Source organism: Agelaius phoeniceus, chromosome 1 (genome assembly GCF_051311805.1).
Source record: "Agelaius phoeniceus isolate bAgePho1 chromosome 1, bAgePho1.hap1, whole genome shotgun sequence".
NCBI classification, from domain to species: Eukaryota; Metazoa; Chordata; class Aves; order Passeriformes; family Icteridae; genus Agelaius; species Agelaius phoeniceus.
Window position 1 is genome coordinate 24061797 of NC_135265.1, and position 22571 is coordinate 24084367.

Sequence of the window (22571 nt, forward strand, 5' to 3'; positions counted from 1 at the left end):
TGCAGTTTGAATTCTGGAGCACACTTTCCATATAATTACAGTTTCCTTAATTATGTTTCTCAACAGGGTAAGTCACATTTTTCCTTCAGCTGATGCTGTGAGCCTCTTTCTTCTGAGATAAAATCCAGACTTTAGCTTGACTAAATCAATCTGTTCTGGAGCATTGTGTTCTGGAGCACTGTGATAGCACCCCTATCTCTATCACCTTAGTACTTTCAGTTTTTAAAAACAGATTTGAAATTGCTCCTAATTGTACATATTTCCTTTTCTCATTGTGGGCTATCATTGCCCCTTCCTCTTCAGAATCTTTGTTTCTGCATTACTACCCATTTGTATTTTGGGACATCACCACTTGCAATCCTTGTGGAAGCTCTCCTGATGCAATCAGACAATGAGTCCACTCCAACCATCCACAAAGCTGGACATGACTCCCTTAAACACTTCAGTATGCTTCGGGGAGGAGCACACAGAAATCACTGCCACACTCTGCCACAACCTACAAACTACAGTAAATTATCAATCACTGATGAGTTGATGGTCCTCCTGTGCCTCTTACACCAGTCCTTATGAGGAAAGGTATCAACAAACAAACCCTCTTCTCTAAGAAGAATGCTGCTCCAGCAGCACTAGAGCTCTTTACCAGCACTCTCCTGATGCCATTGGCCATAACAGCTCTTCCTAATTTCCCCAAACTCCAGGAAGAGTCATAACATGGCATATGCTGACAGACAACACTCCTCGCTAACAGGAAGGACACGTTGCTGTGGGGCCCAGATCTCGCCTTCTCCTTCCCTGCAGCTGTCTGTGGACAGCAGCTAATTGTATCCACTTGTTTAACCTCGGGGATAACGTCTGGAGGGGACCAAGTGCCACAAGCGTACTTTTTTTATAACGGTCATTTCCTCTCTGGTGTAACTTGCATGACAGCATGTGACAAGCAGAAATTAATGGGGACACTGCTGTGCCAATACCTCTTGAATTGCTTTGACACTGGCTGCAGGCTGCCTGCTTGGCCACCCAGCCAAGACCTCACATGAAATGTGGCAAGGGGCCCACAGCTCTATTCACTAACAAGCCAGCTGGTCAGTGATTAGAAAGCTGAAACAACGCTGTGCACATACATCAAGAATGCTTTACAAGCAGCTTCGGACTTAGGTGGTGAAACATCTCAGAAGAGTAGATCTGTACATTTATATTAGGGACTGTTAACTTAAGCTAACATTAGAAATAATGCAGAAGACCCTGGAAGATGATGGCCTATGCTGTTGCCTAAGTGCAAGAAGGACTGACCTCAGAACAAAGACTAACATCTTGATGTGCTCAAAATCATGTGCAAACAGCTCAGACCACATGGATTTTGGTCCAAAGGAGAACTCAAATCATGTAAATATACAGAGATTTATGACAGACTACTCTTCCTAATGGTCTATCAACACCTTGGCAACATTACTGACATTTCTAAAGAAAGTCTCATTGAATCTGTCTGCAGTGTTTATACTGACTTGTTTATACGCTGATACAAAACAACAAAGGATGAGCCTTTAGAAGCATTCCAAGGGATTTGGATGATCAGATCTCATACACCCAAGGCAGCTTTGTACCTTTCAACCCAGACTTTTTTTGAAAACTGTCAGATCCTTGGCTAGACACAAAAGGCTCAAGATTGTTCCTTTAACTTCTCTCTTCAGTTGCCTTTTTAAACAGTAGCCACTGAAAGGGCATAGGCTGTTACCGAAACACCTGATGGCAACAAGAAAACAAGTTATGCTTTTTTTTAAAACTGAGAAAAGAGCAGTCAATAGGATCCTAGGGATTGGGAACACAACTGTAATTTAAAATCAGTAAGACTTAGTCACTTAACTCCTACGGCTCTTTCACAGTTATAAACTCATTCAAGCAATTTTTGTTTGTTTAAACTTATTATGACACAGTCCTGATCCGGAGATTTCCTGATACATAAGGAAATATATCTGTGGCTTATAGACATACATCAGGCTCAAGGCACTGTAAAAGGAGGTGGCTGGACAGCAGAGTCACTTTCTTGGATTAGAAATTAAGGTTACTGTAGAGTTTGGACCTAAATTTGAGAGCTTCTATCATAGAAACTTTGAGGAATTCAGCACAGTCATGAATAGCACTTGCACGCTGAAGAAAAAGATGGCTTTGTATTAGGCACAATGAAGTCCAGTGAAGTTACTGGGACTCTACCCATCAATTTTCAAAGACCTAAGCTGATCCCACTGCTTTTTATTATTCCCATTTTCTCCCCCAGTCGCTGGAACCAACAGCACCTTCAGAGAGACGTAACCAACCTTCACTGAGACAAAAATGTCAGCATGACACCAGGCATCAAAATATCACTACTCTCCAAAGTTAGATGCTCTTTTAATAAATAGTTAACAGCTCTTATTAAAGATGCAGACACAGAGGACAGTAAGAAGACATTCCCTTCCTAATCTCTCCAGGGAATGTATAATAAATAAAGCTCAACTGTGTACTTCTTAAAAGCTGCTTCAATATTGTATTTTTCTGCTCATAGGGTACTTGGCACAGCAGAAGAATCATGATGCTCCTAAGTGCTGTAAAATGGCTCAACACTGGGGTCCAGTCACCGGACTACATTTAACTTTGCTGCCTCTTTTGCTCTGTATTATAAATTTAGGGATAATGGTTAACTAATTCATGAGTGTTGCAAAGATTAACTAGTTAATGTTTGTTAAATACTCCAAAGAACTAGATTTTGCTTTCAGTTATAAAGGCTCAACAAGCTTGAAGAAAATCAAAGATATACAGAAGAGGGAAGATTTGCTTTTTATACAATTCACAGGAAAAAATAGGTTTCAAAGAAAAACCTGAGAGGGGTCAGTGGCCTACTGGAATCAGCTTGCCCAGAATCTCCCATCTAAGAACTTTGCATATAGATTTGCAATACTGTTAGAGGATTGTCTGAGCTCTCAAAATAGTCTTCAGGATGACCATCTTACTGATGCCTTCCTACACCTAAATTAAAAGTAGGAAACAAGATAATAGCTTCTTGGAAGCACTCAGCAGATCAAGTTGCTCTCCATGTTTACAGAAGCAATTAATTTGCAATTCTATTAACTTGAATTAAAAAAACAATGGCTCCTGAACCAACAGCTTTAAAAAGGGAACAGGCAAGCCCCTCATCCTACACACAAGGCAAAGAGAAGACATTTTGCAAGAGGAATAGAGCATGTACATGAAGACTTTTGCTTTCACTGAAAGAATGAGAAGTTTGCTGTTAGCACCAGACTAGGGGAATGGCTACCCATTCCATTGCACTTGCATGGTCTATCACTTTCTCCTTTCTTTTCTTATTTCTCACCTTTTCCTTCATTTCTCTCTTTTCTCCCTCCATGAGTCCTGTTGCCCCTTCCTTCCCCATTCCCATTTCTGACCCTTCTTGCCATGCCTGCTCCACCCTGCTCCACTTCACACTCACTCCCAGGGCCTGTGGCCCTACTCCATCTCTTTGGTTTGCTGCCTCCACAGCCCAGGTGACAACCAGGCAAAGCAGGTCACTGGAAGATGCCAGCTCCTAGCATTCCTCAGCAGCCCCTCTCTGGATTTCAGACAGAACAGACTGCAGCAGGCAGTGACCTGACTGTGATCTCTGCTGTGGCTGCAGCGGTGGGAGATGGTCCCACATATCTGCTGAGTGTCTCTGAAGTGACACGTGCCACAGCCCCTGCAGCTCTGAGCAAAATGACTCTGATTTACATTAGCACACATTTGTGTAAACCTTGCCTTGTTTTCTTTTGAACACTTGACTGATTCTAAAAAAAAGTACATATCTTCAACTTACAGTGACACAATGAGCCATGAGCCTACTTATTTCCTAATGTTACCACAGCAGACAAGAATCAGCTCTACCTTGGGGGAGAGAGCTGACAGTCTTTCCTGGGAGAGGAGAAGATGGCCTTTGATGTTTCACAGGCAGAGGATATTTCCTCCTTTCACCTCCCCAAATATTAAACAAAACAAACTCTACAACATTATAAATAAAAAGACGCTGCTATGTTAGAAGTTAGTGTGCAAAAAGAACCAATCAATGGAACAAACTCCTTCAATGAAGATATGTCTTTTGAAAATGAAGTGTCATAAATGATGCACATGAGAAATGCAGCTTGTGGCAAACACAACATTGCTTCTCAAAAGGGTAACCTGTGACAAGTAGAAAAGTATGCTATTAATTATGAAACCTGGAAAATAAAACTACATGTATTTCTGTGTGTCTTTACTGTAACTATTCATGGAGAACCTATGAGAAAAAAAGTAGCAATGATCCAGACAACCTGGACCACATATGTCTGTACTTTGCTGAAACAGGTCCCAGAAACCTAAGTCTTTTGTTTTCCTTACCAACAACAACAAAGTAATTACAAATCATACAATCCAATATCAAATTCTACGTTACTCCAAAACTACAGTCAATTAAGTAGAAACAAACTCTATCATCAGAAGGACAAATGAGAGAGGCTAGGGATCATTATCAAAGGACTTCTGTTTTCCTTTGTTTATTAAATAGCAACTGTATTATTTACTGCAGCTTTGCAAGCTAGTGAGCAGCTGGGTGTGACACATTTTCATGCTCTGTAACCTCTCCTTATGCTTCGTTAGATTCCTTATCAGGACCAGAAGAAAAGAAATCTCTCTGTTATGCTTTTCCTGTGGCAAAGGAAAAGACAAGATGATGACTTTCCAGCTCATTTCACTTGTACAACGTTCTCATCAATCACCATGGGGTAGGTCTTTGTTATTTTCACTGAAGGACTGTTCTTAGTTTTCTGTCACAATAAAGCGTGACTTCACTAATTAGCAAATCAAGGTTACCTCTACCACATTTGCAAAAGAACAAAATGCAAACATAAGGCTAAAACTACTTCTGAAATATTTTCCAAGGCCCCAGCTTCACAGAGATAAACCGAAGTCAAGCTAGGTGTAAATTCCTTTCATAGAAACAGAAGTTAAGGGCTGAAACACTCAGAGTAGATGTAAGGAAGCTAAACTAACCATTTCATCAAGAACCAGAAGTTTTCTGCTTGTTTTGCGACTTTCTGCTCCAGAAACCAAGCAAAGAAACTGTGGTTTATTTTCATATTAAACTCTCTGTGAAGCATGCATCTCTCTGCAGTTTTGGTTCACTATAGCCCACACAGCTTGGCCTCTATTCTCCTTTTCCTATGTCTTCAGTAAGTGTTTTAGACATCAGCAGGAATTATGTGAGCAAACAAAAAGCAACAAAAAGTGGTATCTTCTAAGCAAGGCAAAAACATAATACAAAATGCTTTGTAACATGGTCTCTCCTCTAACTTAATGTTTTTATACATATTTTCCCTTTCAGTCTGTGTTGTTTCTCACTGAATGACAGCTATACACAACATACTATTGTAATAACAAGCATATGGCTCAGAGATCACTGTTGACATTTCCAGAATTCAATTCAGACATTTTATTTAAATGCATGAAAAACATCTGTATACTCTTTCATTAACTGCATTTTACATTTGTAATGTTCTACATATTCTTTTGGAACCATTTCCATCAAAATGCCAACTCTGTGTTTGGATAGCATGTATTTCCTTTGTAACACTAAGGGAGGAGTATGTTACTGTCAAAATTTCTCTCTAAAAAGTCCTTGCTAAAATATTTACCCTGCTAGTCAGAACAGGAATATCTGAAGTTAATTCCAAATGAAAGAATATTTTAGAATTAATCATAAACTAGATGTTAAAAAAGGTAACATGCTGCCATTCCAATGCCCCTTCCCTGTTGTAAAACTAAATGAAAAACAACCCTGCACTTCCATCCACAGAATACTGTAACATTTTGGAGTGTTCTGAAGTTTCCTAATTGTAGTTATGCAACAGAACTATCACAGACTAAAACAAAGGACAAAAATTCAGCAGCTTAATTTATTGGCTTTGAAATTAAGCACTCTTAAGAGATGGTTAACATGTCCTCTTGATTATTTTTGGTATTTTAAAGTGACAGTGCAATGCTTCCTACTCTATAGACAAAAGAAGCAGAACATTTTAGAATACTTATAATTTTTATGGCATTGTTTGTAAAGTCACATATTTAGCAACAGTGAAAACTTTTGAGCACTAACTTCATTTACAATTAAGCCACTAATTTCAAAGGGGCCTTTAAGGTATAAGACAGTGCTCAACATTAATAAAGACAGAATGCAATGGCATTTGTTGAATTGGTCACAATGGTAAAATACAGCATCTTCTTGGAAATGGGTATTCTCAAGGGTCATTATTTTCAAAGAAGGAAAATAGGATATTCTGTGGCCACAACAGCTATGATATTAATGAAAACCAGATATAAACAAAACCATCCACCAAACCTTGTGATCCTTGGAGCCCTTTGCCATTACTGAGTCAATTTACCATGCTGACCAGCTATGACACATTTTTGTGAATAGTCAGGAGTCTGGTTCCAAATGCACAGACACTGCTTACACATAAGTTTTGAGGGAAGACTACTTCTTCACTCTGAAAAAGCATTTAAACACAAGCAAAACACATGTTTTATGACTAATCTGAGACTAAGGAAACAATGGTTTCAATTCTTCTTTGTTCTAACCTTTGAATTCATCAGGTCAATAGCACAGGATAACAACTGATTCTCCTCTGTTATCTCCTCTAATTCAGTCTTTCAACCACATTTTTAATACTGGAACAATCTGTTGACATAAAATTAGGCAGAAGTTTAAGAGCTTTGCTGAGGAAGAGCCTCTGCTCCCTCTGGGATTGAAGTTGAACCAGAAAGTGTAAGTACATATTCCAGCATGAATTTAAACGTTTTAGGTGTACAGACATAAGTGTTGGTAGTGTATAGCTATAACAGTAAAGGAGAAGTAAAAAAACCCTAAAATAGTGACGTTTATTAAGTCTTTGGATAAGGTTGCCAATCCAAAAATGAAGGACACATTTGATCCAGGAGCTTGAACCTTTGTAATTTGCTCTTTCCTAGTGGCAAACTATTTAGGCTTAGCAGTAAAAGAAATGAAGGCTGCATGCCCACTGCTGCTAACAGCATTGCCCCACACCCACTCCTAGCAGAACCCTGAGAATCCCAGTTACACCCCAGAAGGATTTGACCTTCTGTGAAGGATTGGTGCTTTGGAGTACCAACACTGACAAATGCTATCATATCACATCTGATTTATTAAAACTAAAAATAAATTAATCATTTAGATTTTTAAATATTTTCCCTTGCTGTTGCACTAAGAACAAACAACAAGCACTATTTCTGTTATTTCACTCGCATTTCCATTCTGAATTTTCTGTCTTCTGGCAGCTGCCTGTGAATTTACTAATTACGTGTGTCTTTTGTTAGGACTTCTTAAAAGGGATATTCTCAAAATGGAAGGAAGCTCATTTCATTTCACTTTGAAACCTGAGAAACCTGTAACATGAACCATACGCTGATTACAGAGCATTGATATATAAAGGAAGCAGTTGTGTAAATGTGTGAAGGGACTGTGGTGGGGAAACAGCAATGCAGTGGTGAAGTTCACACAAATAATGCTGTTGGAGGATCTCACTATCATGACTCATGTTTAACAGGGTACTGTGTAAAGACCAGTGAAAAATGAGGACCTATTATGGTGGGAACCAAAGTCAAGACTTTTCACACAGCCTCCTCCATTAAAAGCCCACAGATAAAATGGACAAGACAGACTCCAGGTGGAGAAACTGTGAGACAGTTCCATGATGCTGCATTTCTATGGGAATAGTCAGGAGGAGACAGGAAAAACAGAAAGAAAAGTGATGGAGAGAAAAGTTCTAGAGGAAGGGAAAGAACAGAAGACCGTGTAAATAGGAAGTGAAAGTGAAGTGAAAAAATCAAGGAGAAAGAGAAGGATGGAAGAGAAAAGGGATCAAAAAATAGGAATTGCACAGGCAGAGAACATGGAGTTGAAATCACTGAAAGCAGCTCTGGGTGTCAAGAGGTTTTGGCTTTGGTTGCTCTAGCAGCTGAATGTAGCTGGCTGATGCCCCAGGCTGGTGCTTCTCTGCAGTTTCATGCCTGATGGCCTGAGGACAGGAAGCAGGGAGGAACCGTGTCTGCTCTGGTATCCACAGGGGTGGGTGGGACAGGGGCTCTCCATGTGTCTCTCATCTGACACACTGAATAGGAGGAACAGGCACAGCTTCAGCTGGGTCTCTTTTATTCCCTCCCTGTAAGTGTAACAGCTCAGCTGTCTTGGGTGATGAGCTATTGGATGGACTCTGGGGGATCAGCACATCCACATCTGTAAATACACACACACACACACACACACACATATACATACATACATATACATATACATATATATATATATATATACACACATTCATACATACACACACACATGTGTATGTGTGTGTACATGTATGTGTGGTGTGCTTTCATGTGCACACACATGACCACTCTACAAGCACAGCAGGAGAACTGGTGCTACCCCTCATGGATCTGTGTACTCTTTAAGCATCTGCGCTGCCAGTTCTTGCCTTTTCTGGGCCACACCTATTTTGAGAAACTGAACTCTGGAGACAGTAGAGTGATGATCATAGTTTCCCTTTCACAAATAGCAGTATTTTTTTCCTGCAAATATGTTAGAGGACTTTTGCAAAATACACTTACATATGCATGTGCATGTATATATGTTTATGTGCCTATGTATTCATAAATAACAGAAAATTCTTGAAGCTGACTTTATGTTCTACATATGAAAACATGTAATACAAAAAAATTCCATCTCTGCCCATTTGTATGGAATTTGTTTTCTGGCATAAGCTAAATACATCTGCTGTGGAGGAAAAGAAACAAACAGAACATATCTTGATTAAATCAGTATGCCACTAAAGTAACACGCTTCAAATTAATTTTTACTGTGGGATACAATAACCTGCCTATTCACTGGCATAAAACCAGTGCATACAGCTAGTCCAAAAGTATTAAATTTCTCTTGGGGTGGAATAGAGAAAACAGTTTTATGGGAAAATAACTTACTTGATTATTATATTGTCTTTTATTAGCTATGAGTTGTCTGTGGCCAACTTTTGAATTGTTTTACACTATGGCTCTATAATTGCTGTGAGTAAATATAGACACTTTGTAAATATTCTAGTTAAGAGAATCTGAGCTGCATTAACTTGGGTTGACTAAGATGGTGAATGTATTCTGCTATAATGCTTCTTGTCCCAGATCAGCCGAGTTCAACTCTTAGAATCCTGAGTTTAGTAAAAAAAAATATGTTGCCCAGTTTTCCTAAGCATCTACCTTTGTCACAATTTGTGCTGTTGTCTACTCTTCCCCATCTCTATGTGCTTGTTTTGGGATGAAGAACAATTTTGGGATTACTGCACAGGGGACTGATTTCCTTCCTTCCTAGTGCAGAAACTACTATCAAGAAAGTGATTCTTATCTGTCCTGGCAAAAATCAAGAATGGCTCTTTGAAATTCTTCTCTTTACCTCACATCTGCTGCAGTCTGACCTTCAAATTACTTGACAAAAACAGCATATGGCTTGTAAGCAAATTTTGAACATGGGTAAATCAAAACACTTCAGTGTATTTTTCTGCCACTGCTTTATGTACACCATCAGCTGCAAGCTTTCTCTTAATTACTTTAAATGTAGCATGTCGTGTTTGATGAAGAGAAGGACTCTGGAAACATGAGTGACACTTGTGCTGATCGCTGAGCCAGGATGTGCTTGCAGAGCAAGTCATGCCTGAGCACCATCACCATGAGACAAAAGAAGGCATCTCAAAAATACTCCCCACTTGGAGGAACTGTCACTGGCTGGATGCAGAACAGTGTGGCACTGTCTCTGAGATGCTGCCTGGCAGCTCAGCCCCACTTCTGTACCTGACTGACAATTATTCCTACCACATGCTCCCTTTCTTTCAGGGTCACCAAAGCATTTCATATAGCAATTGGTACTGTACTCATGTTCCAGTAGCAACAAGCCAGTGTCATTAATAATCTGAGAGTGTCTCAAGGGAATGCAGAGCAGTAGGATCCATAAACTTTTTTATGCATCACACCCATGTCCAGCTCTGCTGAACTAACAGAAATTAAATGAACTGATAGCGACATTTCACTTCCAGTGTTTGTAATACTGCAATTTTGCAATGACTTGATCATAAATCCGCTCTACCAAGGCTCAATCACCTTCCCTGCCCACAATTCAGAATCTCTTCAGTTTCTTAATTTCCTCTGACTTTTTGAATAAAGATGATTTCTGGCCCTCCATCTACTGAAAACAATAGCTTCCTTCTGACTTCAAAAAGGATGTGTCCCTTAGGGCCCTACTGGACTGTGCTGCTGCCTTGAGAGTAGGGACCACAAAAGAAAAGTAGGTTGAGATGTCTATTTACAGAACCCTTCACAGACATCATTTCACAGTGACATTTCTAATTTAGTGTCATTGTTTTGGAAGACTAAAATTATTATTTCAGGCAGGTTGCTTTCATGCATTATGCTGCAGTGTTGCTTGACTGCTTTCCAAACTGGAACAACTGAAAAAATGTGAAGCGCTCCAATGATTTTAAATCACTCTAGTCAGGACAGAGTGATTTAAAATTATTGGAGTGCCTCACATTTTTATGAGTTCCCAGTTTGCAAGCAATGGACGTCCTAGCAGTCCTAGGCTACAGCACTGCAAAAAACAACTATACATTATCATCAGATTGAAAAGGTTTGCATTAGAATTTGGAAATGGTAGGAATTAGAAGATATTTAACACCACCATAATTAAAATCAGTGGCTGTACACAAACAGTAAAAAGACCCAAGCTAAAGAAGTAACTGCGAGGATACCAGACTATATTGTGTGACATCCTGTGAGCTGCAGTCTCTTTATTCACAGAATCATGACTCCTCCTAACACTTTGGTCAGCTTCTACATTGCTACCCGCTACCAGCCAGAGATGTGGGTGTGCCTCTACATGCAGCACAGTACGGGAAAGAAATTGCACCACCTACAACACAGGGAACAGCCACTCTGGAGAGTGGATATTCTCGAGAATATCCATTTTTTAATGTTTAGCTCCTTCAGCGCTTGTGCAGGACACCTACTCTCTCTTGCTACCCTTTCATACAGATGGCAGAGAAAGAAAAAAGATTTATCCCACATGATATATCAGTTCAGCCCTTTTGTTTTTTATTTATTTGTACTGGCTACTCTTCTTTAATTTATAATACAGATTCAGAACAAAATCTGTTGCAAAATAATCCACAAAAAATGAAACCCTTAGCAGCTGTAAATGGGCACCATTTCACCAAAGCTAATAGATTTACACTTGTTAGTATCAGCTGGGGATCTGAGCCATTATTTGTACACTCCAAATTCTTCACTAAGTTTTGCTTCTTTCTTTACCATAAAAGTACTGCCAGGAAAACGATAATAACAGCTCTTCTGTTAGTATCTTTCTTAATAATTCAAGCAGGTTCGTTTCTTAGCGACTTTTAACTTTGATGTTGTTAAATGCAGCCACCCTCTGAAGACTCAGTACTAGTGAATCTGTTTTCCTGGAATATCTTGCTTTATTTTCAGAACGGCACGATTGTGTGACATCTGCTTCACATCTCATACGTGACCAACTGAGTAGGTACAAACCATGGCATACGGCTGAGTTACCTCACAACAGTGAACACTGGTCTGCTTTCTGAGAAACAGCTTCTTCATATTAATTTTCTAAGAGTCTTGCAAAGATATCACCAATCTGCCTGGTCTAATAGCATGTAATATAAGCTAACAGGGATGCAACAATATAAGCTAACAGGGATGCATGTATTCCATGACTGAGGCAAATATTTAAAAATTCAATTTATGGGCTACTATCTGATAAGCCCACAAAAGAGAATTAGGTTCACTGCTGTACTTTATAAATTTTAGGCATCTAAATACCAGAATCTGTATACCCGAATCAGATGGGTATATCAGCTTTCTATGCAAAGAAGTAAATATCCAAAAAATATTCACAGAAGCCATTCACTTGCGTGAGGAACCAGGACACAGCAGAGAAAAGCATACACATTGAACCTTGCTCACTCTGTGATCTGGCTGCCCTGTTCAAGGTTGGAGGGAATACCATGAAGACTCACAAATCACAGGCCTGAGTAGAAAAACATCCCAGCTTTTGCAACATTCTGTGATAGGTAACATATGCACCTGCTGTACTGGAAACCTTTGTTTTGTTCTTTCCTGTGTTGACTGTCAGATTGACACACACACAGCCCACTTAGCACATGTAGCCTAAATTCCAGATTTCTGTAAGAAAACTATTGCAAGAAGCCACAAGTCTACTTGTAATGACATTACCACACAAAGTTAACTTTATTCATTACTAAAATTAAAGAGCTCCAGTAAAAGTTTGTTGTCCCCTCCCGCTTTTAGAGACTCTGGTATAGCAGTACAAAATGACTGGAGGGAACTCCAAAGAACCATTCTGCAACCGCTTAATGTACAGCTTTATATACAAAGCCATTACACGCATAGAATAATTTAAAGCTAAGGATTATTAAATACATTGCAGTATCTTAAAGCAATAGACATCATCTTGGTTGCATTGTTTGATGCATATGATTTCTACATGAAAAATGTAGTTAGTGTTAAACAACCATAACCATATCAAAATTAATTAGAATTAAAAAAAAATGCCAGCACAAGCATCAGAATGAAACGTGACCACGCAGTTTAAACATGCTCCAGTCCCAAAGGCTAAGACATCAAAATACTTTAGTGGTCTGTTAACTATTTAGAAGAAAATCATGGTGCTGTGGCATATGTGTCATTCCCACTTCCACTACCCTTATGTCAGCTAACAAAAGTTCCTAATGAGCCAAGGCTCTTGGAGGCTCAACTGCTAAGACCATTAACGTTACCAAAGACCTGTGCATGACTAACAGCTGTGACCAAAGGAAGCTGAACTCATACCTTGCATTTCCACATAAACTACCCTAAAGTTAAAGAGTATCCCAGGAAGAAAAGAAGGGAGGAGACGATGGGTAGAGAGGAAAGAAGGAAGATGTTGTCATTGCTGATTCTGATTCATGCCATATGGAACATATATTAATCAGGTCTGACAGAGGAAGCCAGCAAGTGTGAGCGTGACTACAATCCAGCAGCTACAAAGGCTGACTATGGCTCTCTTTCAAAAGTGAACATTATGTCCACAAGTATTTGGAGTAGTGTTCACCATCCCTCTAGCTCAAAGTAGACTCAATTAAATAATAATGGAAGGGCTTCAGCAGAAAAGATTTAAAACTGCTCCGTCCAGAATAACCTAGAACTCGGAAGCCAGAGCCACAGAAATGGACGAGAGCATCCACACTCCTGGTGACAGAAAGGGGAAGTGAGCATGTCTGCTCTAGATCCTGGGTGTGTATTCCCACTACCAGGCAATGTCTCATAGGAAAACTACCTCTCTTCTATCATGCTATGGACACCTGTCTGTATCTTCCTAAAACACCCTCTGGGGTGACTCCTACTGCAGGGACTTAGGCATTAGAAAGGCATTGTTGAGCAGCATTAAGACAAAAGCTCTAGCTGTGTTTGAATGATCAATATGGCTCATTTCTCTGAACTGCTACAGTCTGACAATTGCCTGCAAAACACAAAGAAAGTTCTTAAAATGGTACCGGTGTCACTTTTATTTCTTGACAGGTGGTAACCAAAAACCCCAGCATGCCCCAAACCAGCAGAAGCTGAGCCTCCCTTCCCTAAATGTTATGTAACGATGGTGGTCAATTCACACAAAAAAGATCTTTTGGGGCTGATGCTTCTCTCATAGTAATTTTATGTCATTCAAGGTCCACTAACAACTGTTGATTTTACACCAGGGTGCCAAAGAGGTATATTAGATCCTTCAACTTCAAGCTATCCAGAGCTTGGCTCATTTGGCACTTCTGTGCTGCTGACACACACAGAACTTTAACAGATGGTCTTACAATACTGGCAGCTGTTTTGTACTGTGCTGGCGGTGAGGGGAAATACTCTACACAAATTGTCTGCAATTCTGGAAAATAAATGAAGTACAAATCCATATTAACCTCAAAAGCCAAACTATAAAAAGTCAGATTAGTCATTTAACGATGTATGTGCTCTGGGTTAAATGCTCAGCTGCTACAAAATCGTAGTATTTTCCTGCAGCCAGGAGAAGTATGTTTTGCTTCAGTTTCTGTCAGGAATACCCATAAAGATTTTATAATTACAAAGGTATTGAAATATACTAAAAATAAGCCTTGAGACCCTTCCTCATGTGATCAGCCCTGACTATCAGCGAAAGTACCTCCATAAACTGGATATTTTGACATAAACGTGAAGCAACAGGGTGCAACTTAAGTTAACTGAATCTCTCTCTTTTCCTGTGCCAAACAGGATTCAAGAAAAAACACATCAGCTACTGTGAAAATGTTGAAATCAACAGCGATGACCAAGTAAACAGCAATTTTACATTTTTCCTCACCTATTTAAAAAGTGATTATGTACCACAAGCTGAATTTTACAGTCACTAATTTCACTGGTTGCAGTGGAACTTGCACTGCACATAAAAGACCAAAATTGCTCCTCCTTGTTTCTGTGTGGCTTTTTTACTTTATTCTGCCAAACTATCAGATACAGCAACTGGGTTAACTAGTAAACCATTTATGCAGAATAGTGCTTTTCAAATGTAAGCACAATGATTTCCTTCATCAGTATAAAATCTCCATGAAATGTATACCCAAACATATATTTGACAGTCTCATAGTGCAATTTCTATTTCAAAAATAGAATTTTTGAAAATCATAAATACTTTAGTACAGTGCTCATGTCTTGTATTTCCTTTAAATGAAACATAGATCAAAAGGTACTTCAAACTGAGATTTCAGAGGCTTGGTCTTTCAGATCCCATCGATTTCAATATATTTAGTTAAATAATAAGCCAGTCAACTTGCATCTTATTTTCACAATGTTAGTTCAGTTGAAATAGAGTTCATCTAAGTAGCTTCAAAGTCCTAAGAGGAAAATAGAACCTTAACAGCATTATAATAAAATAGTCTTACAATAGAATAGGTACATTCCAGTCATCTTCTGACTGAATCAAAGCTGTATCCATTTTTCAAAAATTTTATTTTATCCACTACGTTTGGTTAAAAACATGGTTGCTGGAACTGATTGGTATTATACATATGTGACTTTGACACCAGTGAATAGATCTTTATTCACTTTAGTTCTAATTTTATACTGAAAGATCATACACCTCCTAAGTCTGAAGCTGTTAAAAGAGTTATTAAAATAACTACGTTTTCAAGAGTTTTCATGTTTTCTTTTCTTCCCTGGATGGAAGTATAACTTTCTGGAAGTATGTTGTATCATCTTAGTCTGGCAAGGATTTTCCTTGCCAGACTAAGATGATACAACATACTTCCAGAAAGTACTTATACAAGTGAAGATAATGGATAATGCATGTCTGAAAGCATAAATTATTTCTCCTCACAAAAATGAAAAAAAAAAATCAAAAGAAATGTTAAACAGACACTGTCAAAATGTCTCAAGATCAATCCCTCTGCTTCTCTTCCCAGGTATAAACCTTTTGTCAAACACCTCAACCTACGATCCTCAACATGGCACTTTGCTGTGAAATTCTCAGAAAAGCAGAGTTGGTATACGCATTTTAGTAACAATAACACAGGCACATCCTACCCTAGGTAGGGGTCCTCCCTTACAGATGCAGAGTATGAGATAACATGACAACAAAATTTCATTATTGTCTTTCCAGTTACTGAGAGCTTTCCCAGCTTCTGTAACAACTGATCATGACTCGCCCCATTCTTCAGCCCACCCTCTGCAGAGCACACCACAGGCCCACAATGAACATTTCTTGCTCTCAGAATGTACACAAACTCTCCTGGGAAGAAGGACATAAAGCAAAAGTAGTCTCTTGGGGAAATAAAAGGCAAAGGAAAAGGGATAAGGAGTACAGGATTTATTTTATCCATTCTAGCAATAACCAGCACTTCACCTTTAAGGGAAGGTTCAAGTAGTCTCTGCTGAAACAATAACAGAACCATTTGCCTGCAGCTGGAAGCAAAGGTCTTTCTTAATGATCTCCCAGAATGATGGAATCACAGAATGGCATTACTGCTATTGGGAAACACCTTAAAAATCCCACTGCCATGTACAGGGACACCTTTCACTAGACCAGGTAGCTCAGAGCTCCATCCAACCTGTCCTTGAACACTACCAGGGGTGGGGCAGCCATGACTTCCCTGGGCAACTTGTTCCTGTGCCTCACCACCCTCACAGTAAAGAATTCTTCCCTAATATCTAATCTAAACATACTCTTTCAGTTTTAAACCACTCCCCCTTTTCCTGTCACTACATGCTCCTGTAAATAGTCTCCGTATTTCTTGTAGGCTCCCTTCAGGTACTGGAAGGCTGCAATCAAGTCACCTCTAAGCCTTCTCTTTTTCAGGCTGAACAATCCCAATTCTCTCAGCCTTTCCTCATAAGATAAGTGCTCCATTCCTCTAATCAACTTGGTGACCCTGCTCTGGACCTGCTCCACCAGGTCCCTCTCCTTCCTGTGCTTGAATGCTACATTTGGTACAACAGTAGAGATTCAGTAAATTTAGAACTCTGAAAGAGGAATAAAATCACAAGTGCAGCATTTTTCACAAAGAGATTATATCTGTTACTTTGTGCTGCAGTTCATGTCCCAAGCTGGGCACTACTCAATTTTGATGCAACAAAATCCTAGGGATCACAACACAGTTTGTCTGATTTATCTCTGAAATACTATCTCCTAAAATCTTTCTCTTTAAATACCTTTATAGTTTCAGTAGGCACTCCAGGCTCTGGAACTTTATCCAAGTAAGTAGTCAAGTCTTGATCCACATGTTCAAACACTAATGTTAACTTGGTCTCTCTGTCTGTTCGTGACACGGTGCACACATCAAACAATCTGAGAAGAGGAAAAGAACAGAAGAGGTAAGTATACAGGAACCAGTACAGATGTAACGTGCATCTCAAGCATGTCCATTTAAATTTCTTACAGTATACAGAATGGAAAAGAGCTTTCCAAAGGCAGACCAATCTTTGAGCTCTTGATTCATTTGATAACAGCTGATATATCAAAATTACCATCTCAGTCTCTCATTTGTGAATTCTGAAATAGGATTAATTATTAAGAACTCATCAGCTGTTAAATTTAAAATAATTATATTAAAATAATTTATTTTTTTGAGACAGCAACCTGAGTTACTACAGAAAATTACACAACATTTATACACATTCTAGGCTCCAGTATTTATAATCATTTAAAAAAAAAATAGCCGGAAATATTTTTGAAAAATACGTAAGAGTGTTTGCATGAACCTTCAGTTTCTTTCCACAGAATTCCCACGTATACCATTACACAACTTTATATCTCCTTCAGCAGAAACAGAATTTTTTCGCTGATTCCTCTTGCAAATTCCTGGACACAAGGAATACCTCCAGAATCAGCGTACTGTTTGAAAAAAAGCTTTGTGTACAAGATGTCACTACTTCTTTCATCACTTTTGGTCATTCTTTTACTGCAACTTCTTTGTCATTTCACCTTGTTGCACAACACCCAACTAATCGACAAAGCTCTTCATAATACCACATTCCTATCTGATTACTCTACTTCTGGTTTTAAGTAGGATTTCTCTCATCCTCTCCATCTACCACACCAGCTTTAATCACTGTTTTACCTTTTTCGAAAACATCTGCTCATCATTCTGTGCTTCACACCTATATTCATGCCAGTGATTTTCACTATCCTTCTTCAAGTCCCACTTCTACAAAATCCTAATAGGAAACCATCTGAACAGCCAGAAGGACATTTCTTCCCTGCTCACATACTCTACTCATGTGCTTTTTCATTTACACTACATGATCAGATTGCATTTCTCTCTGAGGTGAGGCAGAAAAATGAATCACTTCTTTTACTAGGTGACAGTAGTTTTAAAAAATGAATTAAGTTACTAAGAAAAAGGTCTAGACAGTTAAACTGAAGAATCTCTCATTGATAACAGACCAAACTAGTGTTGATACTATGGCTTATTTTTTCAACATCATATCAGTGATGCTGGTGTATTACTTTTATCTTTTATACACTTTTCTTAGAATTACTTTATTAGAATTAAGAAGTGCAGGACTTCTGGTAATGTTATCAAGTGGTATTTTTGTTGTTTGTTCGAGGACTAAAGGCTTTATATGCAGGATTTGAAAACAACTGATCACACACAAAGCCTTGAGAGTCCCTTCTTTTCCCAGAGGACATCTGACAAACAGACAAGGACAAGATGTATGTGAGATCTTGCACTGAGATTTTACTTCTTAACTTAAATCTCAATGTATTGCACAAGAGAAGGAAACACTAGAATTGGCATAACCACTTGGGAAGAATGTAATTCGGGTTTAAGAGAGCAGTATTTTTCACTTGGCATTTACCATAGTAAGGCTGTGCTCTCATTTGACAGCATTTCCTAAATAATCATTAGTCTTACACTGAAAAAATGTTTATTAGCTACCATATTTTGAAAATGTATACATGCACATTCATTTTAGGTTAAGGACGCTATTCAGTGAGTAATAAATTAGGAACCAGAATTCCAGAATATGATAACAAGACTGTCACCCTACCTCTACTTGAAGACTAATCTGTACTTAATCTGTAATCATAATCTGAACAAACAAACATTAATTATTATGGTAACACAGTGACTGTAAGAGAAAATGTGTTGGCACATTTCTCGTAATGACAGATAACGTTCTCTAAGATTCCCTAAATGGGGTGTACATGTCCTGTACACGGTAAACAAGTTTTGTGAAAAGTCACAAACCTTCCTGAAAAGTGAAATTTACTGGTATTTGGCTGGAGATTAATAATCTGCAATATATTTATATAAATCAACGTGGAATGCAGCCGGACTGCCTATAACCCCAACACATGCAAATAGAGAGGAGCCAGACAGGTCTCAACATCTGAACATAAACACTGGAAAATATTTCCAACTGTATGATTCCTTTGTGTTGACCTACATTCACCTAAAATGTTCTAGAACACCTCTTTTGCCAGGTATTTAATACACTGGCAAAACCCCCATATTTTCAACTATAGCAGAGTTATAATTAAAGAAAAAAAGGAAAAAAGATTTCACTGTATTAAACTTAGAAGCAACATGTAATTTCCAACTCACTGAGGAGGAAAATGTTGACTCTGTTAATTCTTCTGTATGTAGGTTATGTTGATTCTGGCATTTTCTGGCACAGCAAAACAAGGAACTCAGAGAAGCACAATTCTGGTTTCCTTTTACTGAGTAATAATATTATCACCGAGTATTCATATTATCTTTCCTTTCCACATACTCTTTATGTGAAACTCTAAATGCTTTACTGTTAATCATAAAAGCTCCAGATTCTGCACTGGGCCAGGTACAAATACATTGTGTTTACTCATAGAAAATAGAGCTGCTACCTTAGAAAGATAATAATTTAAATCACAGGTTATATTAATCCATGATATTACAAAAAAACAACATCTGGCATTGCTCCTACTAATCATTCTTGAAATAGACTGAGAAAGACACAGCCTCTTTATTTAGTAGTTTCCACAGGGATAAATCTACTTTTTATAAATTACACTCTCTTCCATTCACTGTGAGAATATCACCCATAAAATTGTCTTTGTTAATTAGGAACATCTCTGCTGCCTACATTGCACATCTCTGAAGCCATTTCCTCATGATTTTCTGTATGTGACGCATTAACATTGCACGTGACTGCCTCTCTGGAATAGGCAACAGCAAAAGACCTTTTATTTAAAGAGTTACTATGCGGACACTGTCCTAAGTGAAGTAAATGTACCTCAATTAATACAGGATTTCCATAATGAATACTTTGTAAACACAAGCCCTGCCCTTCTATTGTACTTACAAGAGAAATGTTTGAATTATTTGATTAAAGTAAGATCCGCTATGGGAAATCCTGCAAGTATTTAACAAGATGTTTGGCTGGGAGTCATACACCGCCCAACGTGACCATCGGAACTGAGCACTGTTGAAGAGACGCTAACGGAGAACCTGGGTTTTAATGCACACATTTTTTTCAAGTTAATTGTACTAAAGCAGGAGCTTATCAGCTACAAATCTCTGTCTCTGTTTTATGTGTTTAGTGCCTAGTGGATCTTCCTATAATCCAGCAGAGTACCTGCCTTCCTACAAAAATACTTTGGGATTTTTTGCATGCAGAAAACCAGATGATGCTCCTTGAAGTCTCCATAGCTTCTTACAACACAAAATCTGACAAATGCAACCTCAGTTCACTTTCATTTTACAATATGAATACATAATGCTTTTAAAAGAAAGACAGTCATTACTTTGAAAACTATTGCATCTACTGAGTGGTAGATTGTAACTGATCCCAGAAAGTCCCTAAATGTAACTAGATTTGCTTTTGAGATGATCTGAGAATTGCTATGAAGTTTCCCACTTTCAAGTAGCATAAACATTTTTTCCAGAGCAAACTGAGATAACAGCGATGAAGATGAGCCCAAGACACCTGCAAGAAATACTGAAAGACAGATCTGACTGTAAGACCTGAAAAAAATGTAGGGCATAATTTCTCTTGGCTATTGTCAAACAGATGAATAGGTACATCTGGGAAATTAACTGGATCATAGTCAAAAGGAAGAACCAAGAATTAGATAGTTGCTCCCAATGCATCCAAGGGCTTACTGTTATTTTTCTGCAGTAGGACTAAGCCAACATAAATACATATGTATCCCTGTATGGTCACTCACAGCACTGAACCAAACCAGTCCTCGCCTCCTAAAGATTTCTAATAACATAGATTTACTTTAATTTTCTTTGGAACAGCATCTTCCTCAAAAGAGTTACTTCCTAGCTTATACATAACAGAGCAAGAGAATTGGAGCCTTTGATTTATGTGTAGGAGAAATGCTTTAGAAGACTGTGGTTACATAAACAGTGGCATAATAATATGCTACAGTTTTAAGATTTCACAAGTCTGAGCAAATACACAGATGAAAAGAGTTTGGGGTGGCCTCAACCTAACTCTGAAAGCTATTTATCTGCATGACAGAAAACGAGCACAGAATTTATGTACTGACAGTGTTTATGTAAACACCATAAGACTGGGATACCAAGACTATCACAAGCCATGACTGAGGTTTATCGGTTTATTGACAAATAACGGGAGGAGGACCTGAACAACTTCTGCTTTTACTGCCTTTGGCTTAGGTTAATCCTGGAAATTCATAAACACAGAAAATTTCTGCCTCTCATACCTGGAAGTATTGAAGAATGACAGTTGGTCGTCCTTTTAGTCCAAATTTCAGCAGCAGCCTCAGACTCCTGAGTTCCCAAGAAGTCACTCAGCAGCAAGCCCTTTGTACAGCCCAACCTTATAAACTAGGTACTCCTTAAAAAAACCAGTTTTACTCCTACTTTTAATATTAGCTACCTTTTCCTTTCTTGATTTTGATGCAAAAAAAGGACTGCTGACAGAAACCAGTCTCTACTTGGAATCACAAATACCCAATGTATTGGAACAAAGGGATCATCTTTTGGATGAAGAAGACAATAGCTGGGCAACTGGACTGGAACAGGTGCATTAGGAGAACCAAGTTCCACGAAGCAAAACAGGAAATAGAGTTTCCCACTCTGAAACATATGACAGAGTTCTTTCCCTCTGTTAGGACATAACGCTTTGTCTCATTTTAATCAGCAATCACCCACTCCTCCAGGCCTCTGAATGCTGGTATTTCAAATGTAGAGTTTTCTTGCTCGAAGGAGCTTTAGTAAAACACTTTTAGATGGGAAAAAAGTGCACATGCAGAGGAAGAGGCCGCTAAATTCAAAGTATTTAAATGGCATTTTTCCTGATATAACATCTCTAGAACCACACAGTAATGCAAGACCTAAGTTCCATTTTCAGAGGCACATGGGGTCTTCAAGAACTTCACAATGTACTTTAAACTCCAGCTGCAGCTGCCCCAACGTGTATCAGTGCTTAAGGTATGGCTCCACAGCAGATTACAACATAACAAAGACTCTGACTGCACCAACAGAACCACCTCGGTACTGGAAACCCACAGCATGAGGGCACAGCACTGCCTGCAGCACAGCCAGCAAGCCCAGAGTCAGCTCCATCCAGAAACAAGTCAGATGCCCAGAGCCAAACTTGATTCAATAATCTTGGGTATGTCTACAGTGTTCACGGCAACTTTATGTCTTAAATCAGTATTCTCTACTTTTCTACTGGGTTCTTGGGAGTTTGTGAACATTTCTCATGATTTGCTACCCTTCCAGTGAAGAGTAACAGGATCACCTTTTGTCTCCAGGAGAAATCTCTTTCAGGCAAACAGTAGTAAAGGTAGACTTAACATCAGGTAAAATCAGTTAATTTATCTAGGACAAGCAGATGTTCTGTAGATAGATGTTTTCAATTCTGAAGTCACTCATTCATTATCTGCTGTGCACAGAGCAGAAAGAGCTACAGCAGAGAAGCAACTG

The 22571-nt window shown here is 38.7% G+C and overlaps 1 protein-coding gene across 4 annotated transcripts in view; it reads right to left on the bottom strand.

Moving 5' to 3' along the window:
• CDK6 (cyclin dependent kinase 6) overlaps positions 1 to 22571 on the bottom strand; it is a 130588-nt gene that overhangs the window by 81753 nt on the left and 26264 nt on the right. For all 4 annotated transcript variants that reach the window (XM_054637663.2, XM_077174915.1, XM_077174909.1 and 1 more), the window contains exon 3: positions 16837 to 16972. In XM_054637663.2, coding sequence (XP_054493638.1) covers positions 16837 to 16972 — 136 coding nt within the window. The remainder of the gene's footprint in view (positions 1 to 16836; positions 16973 to 22571) is intronic.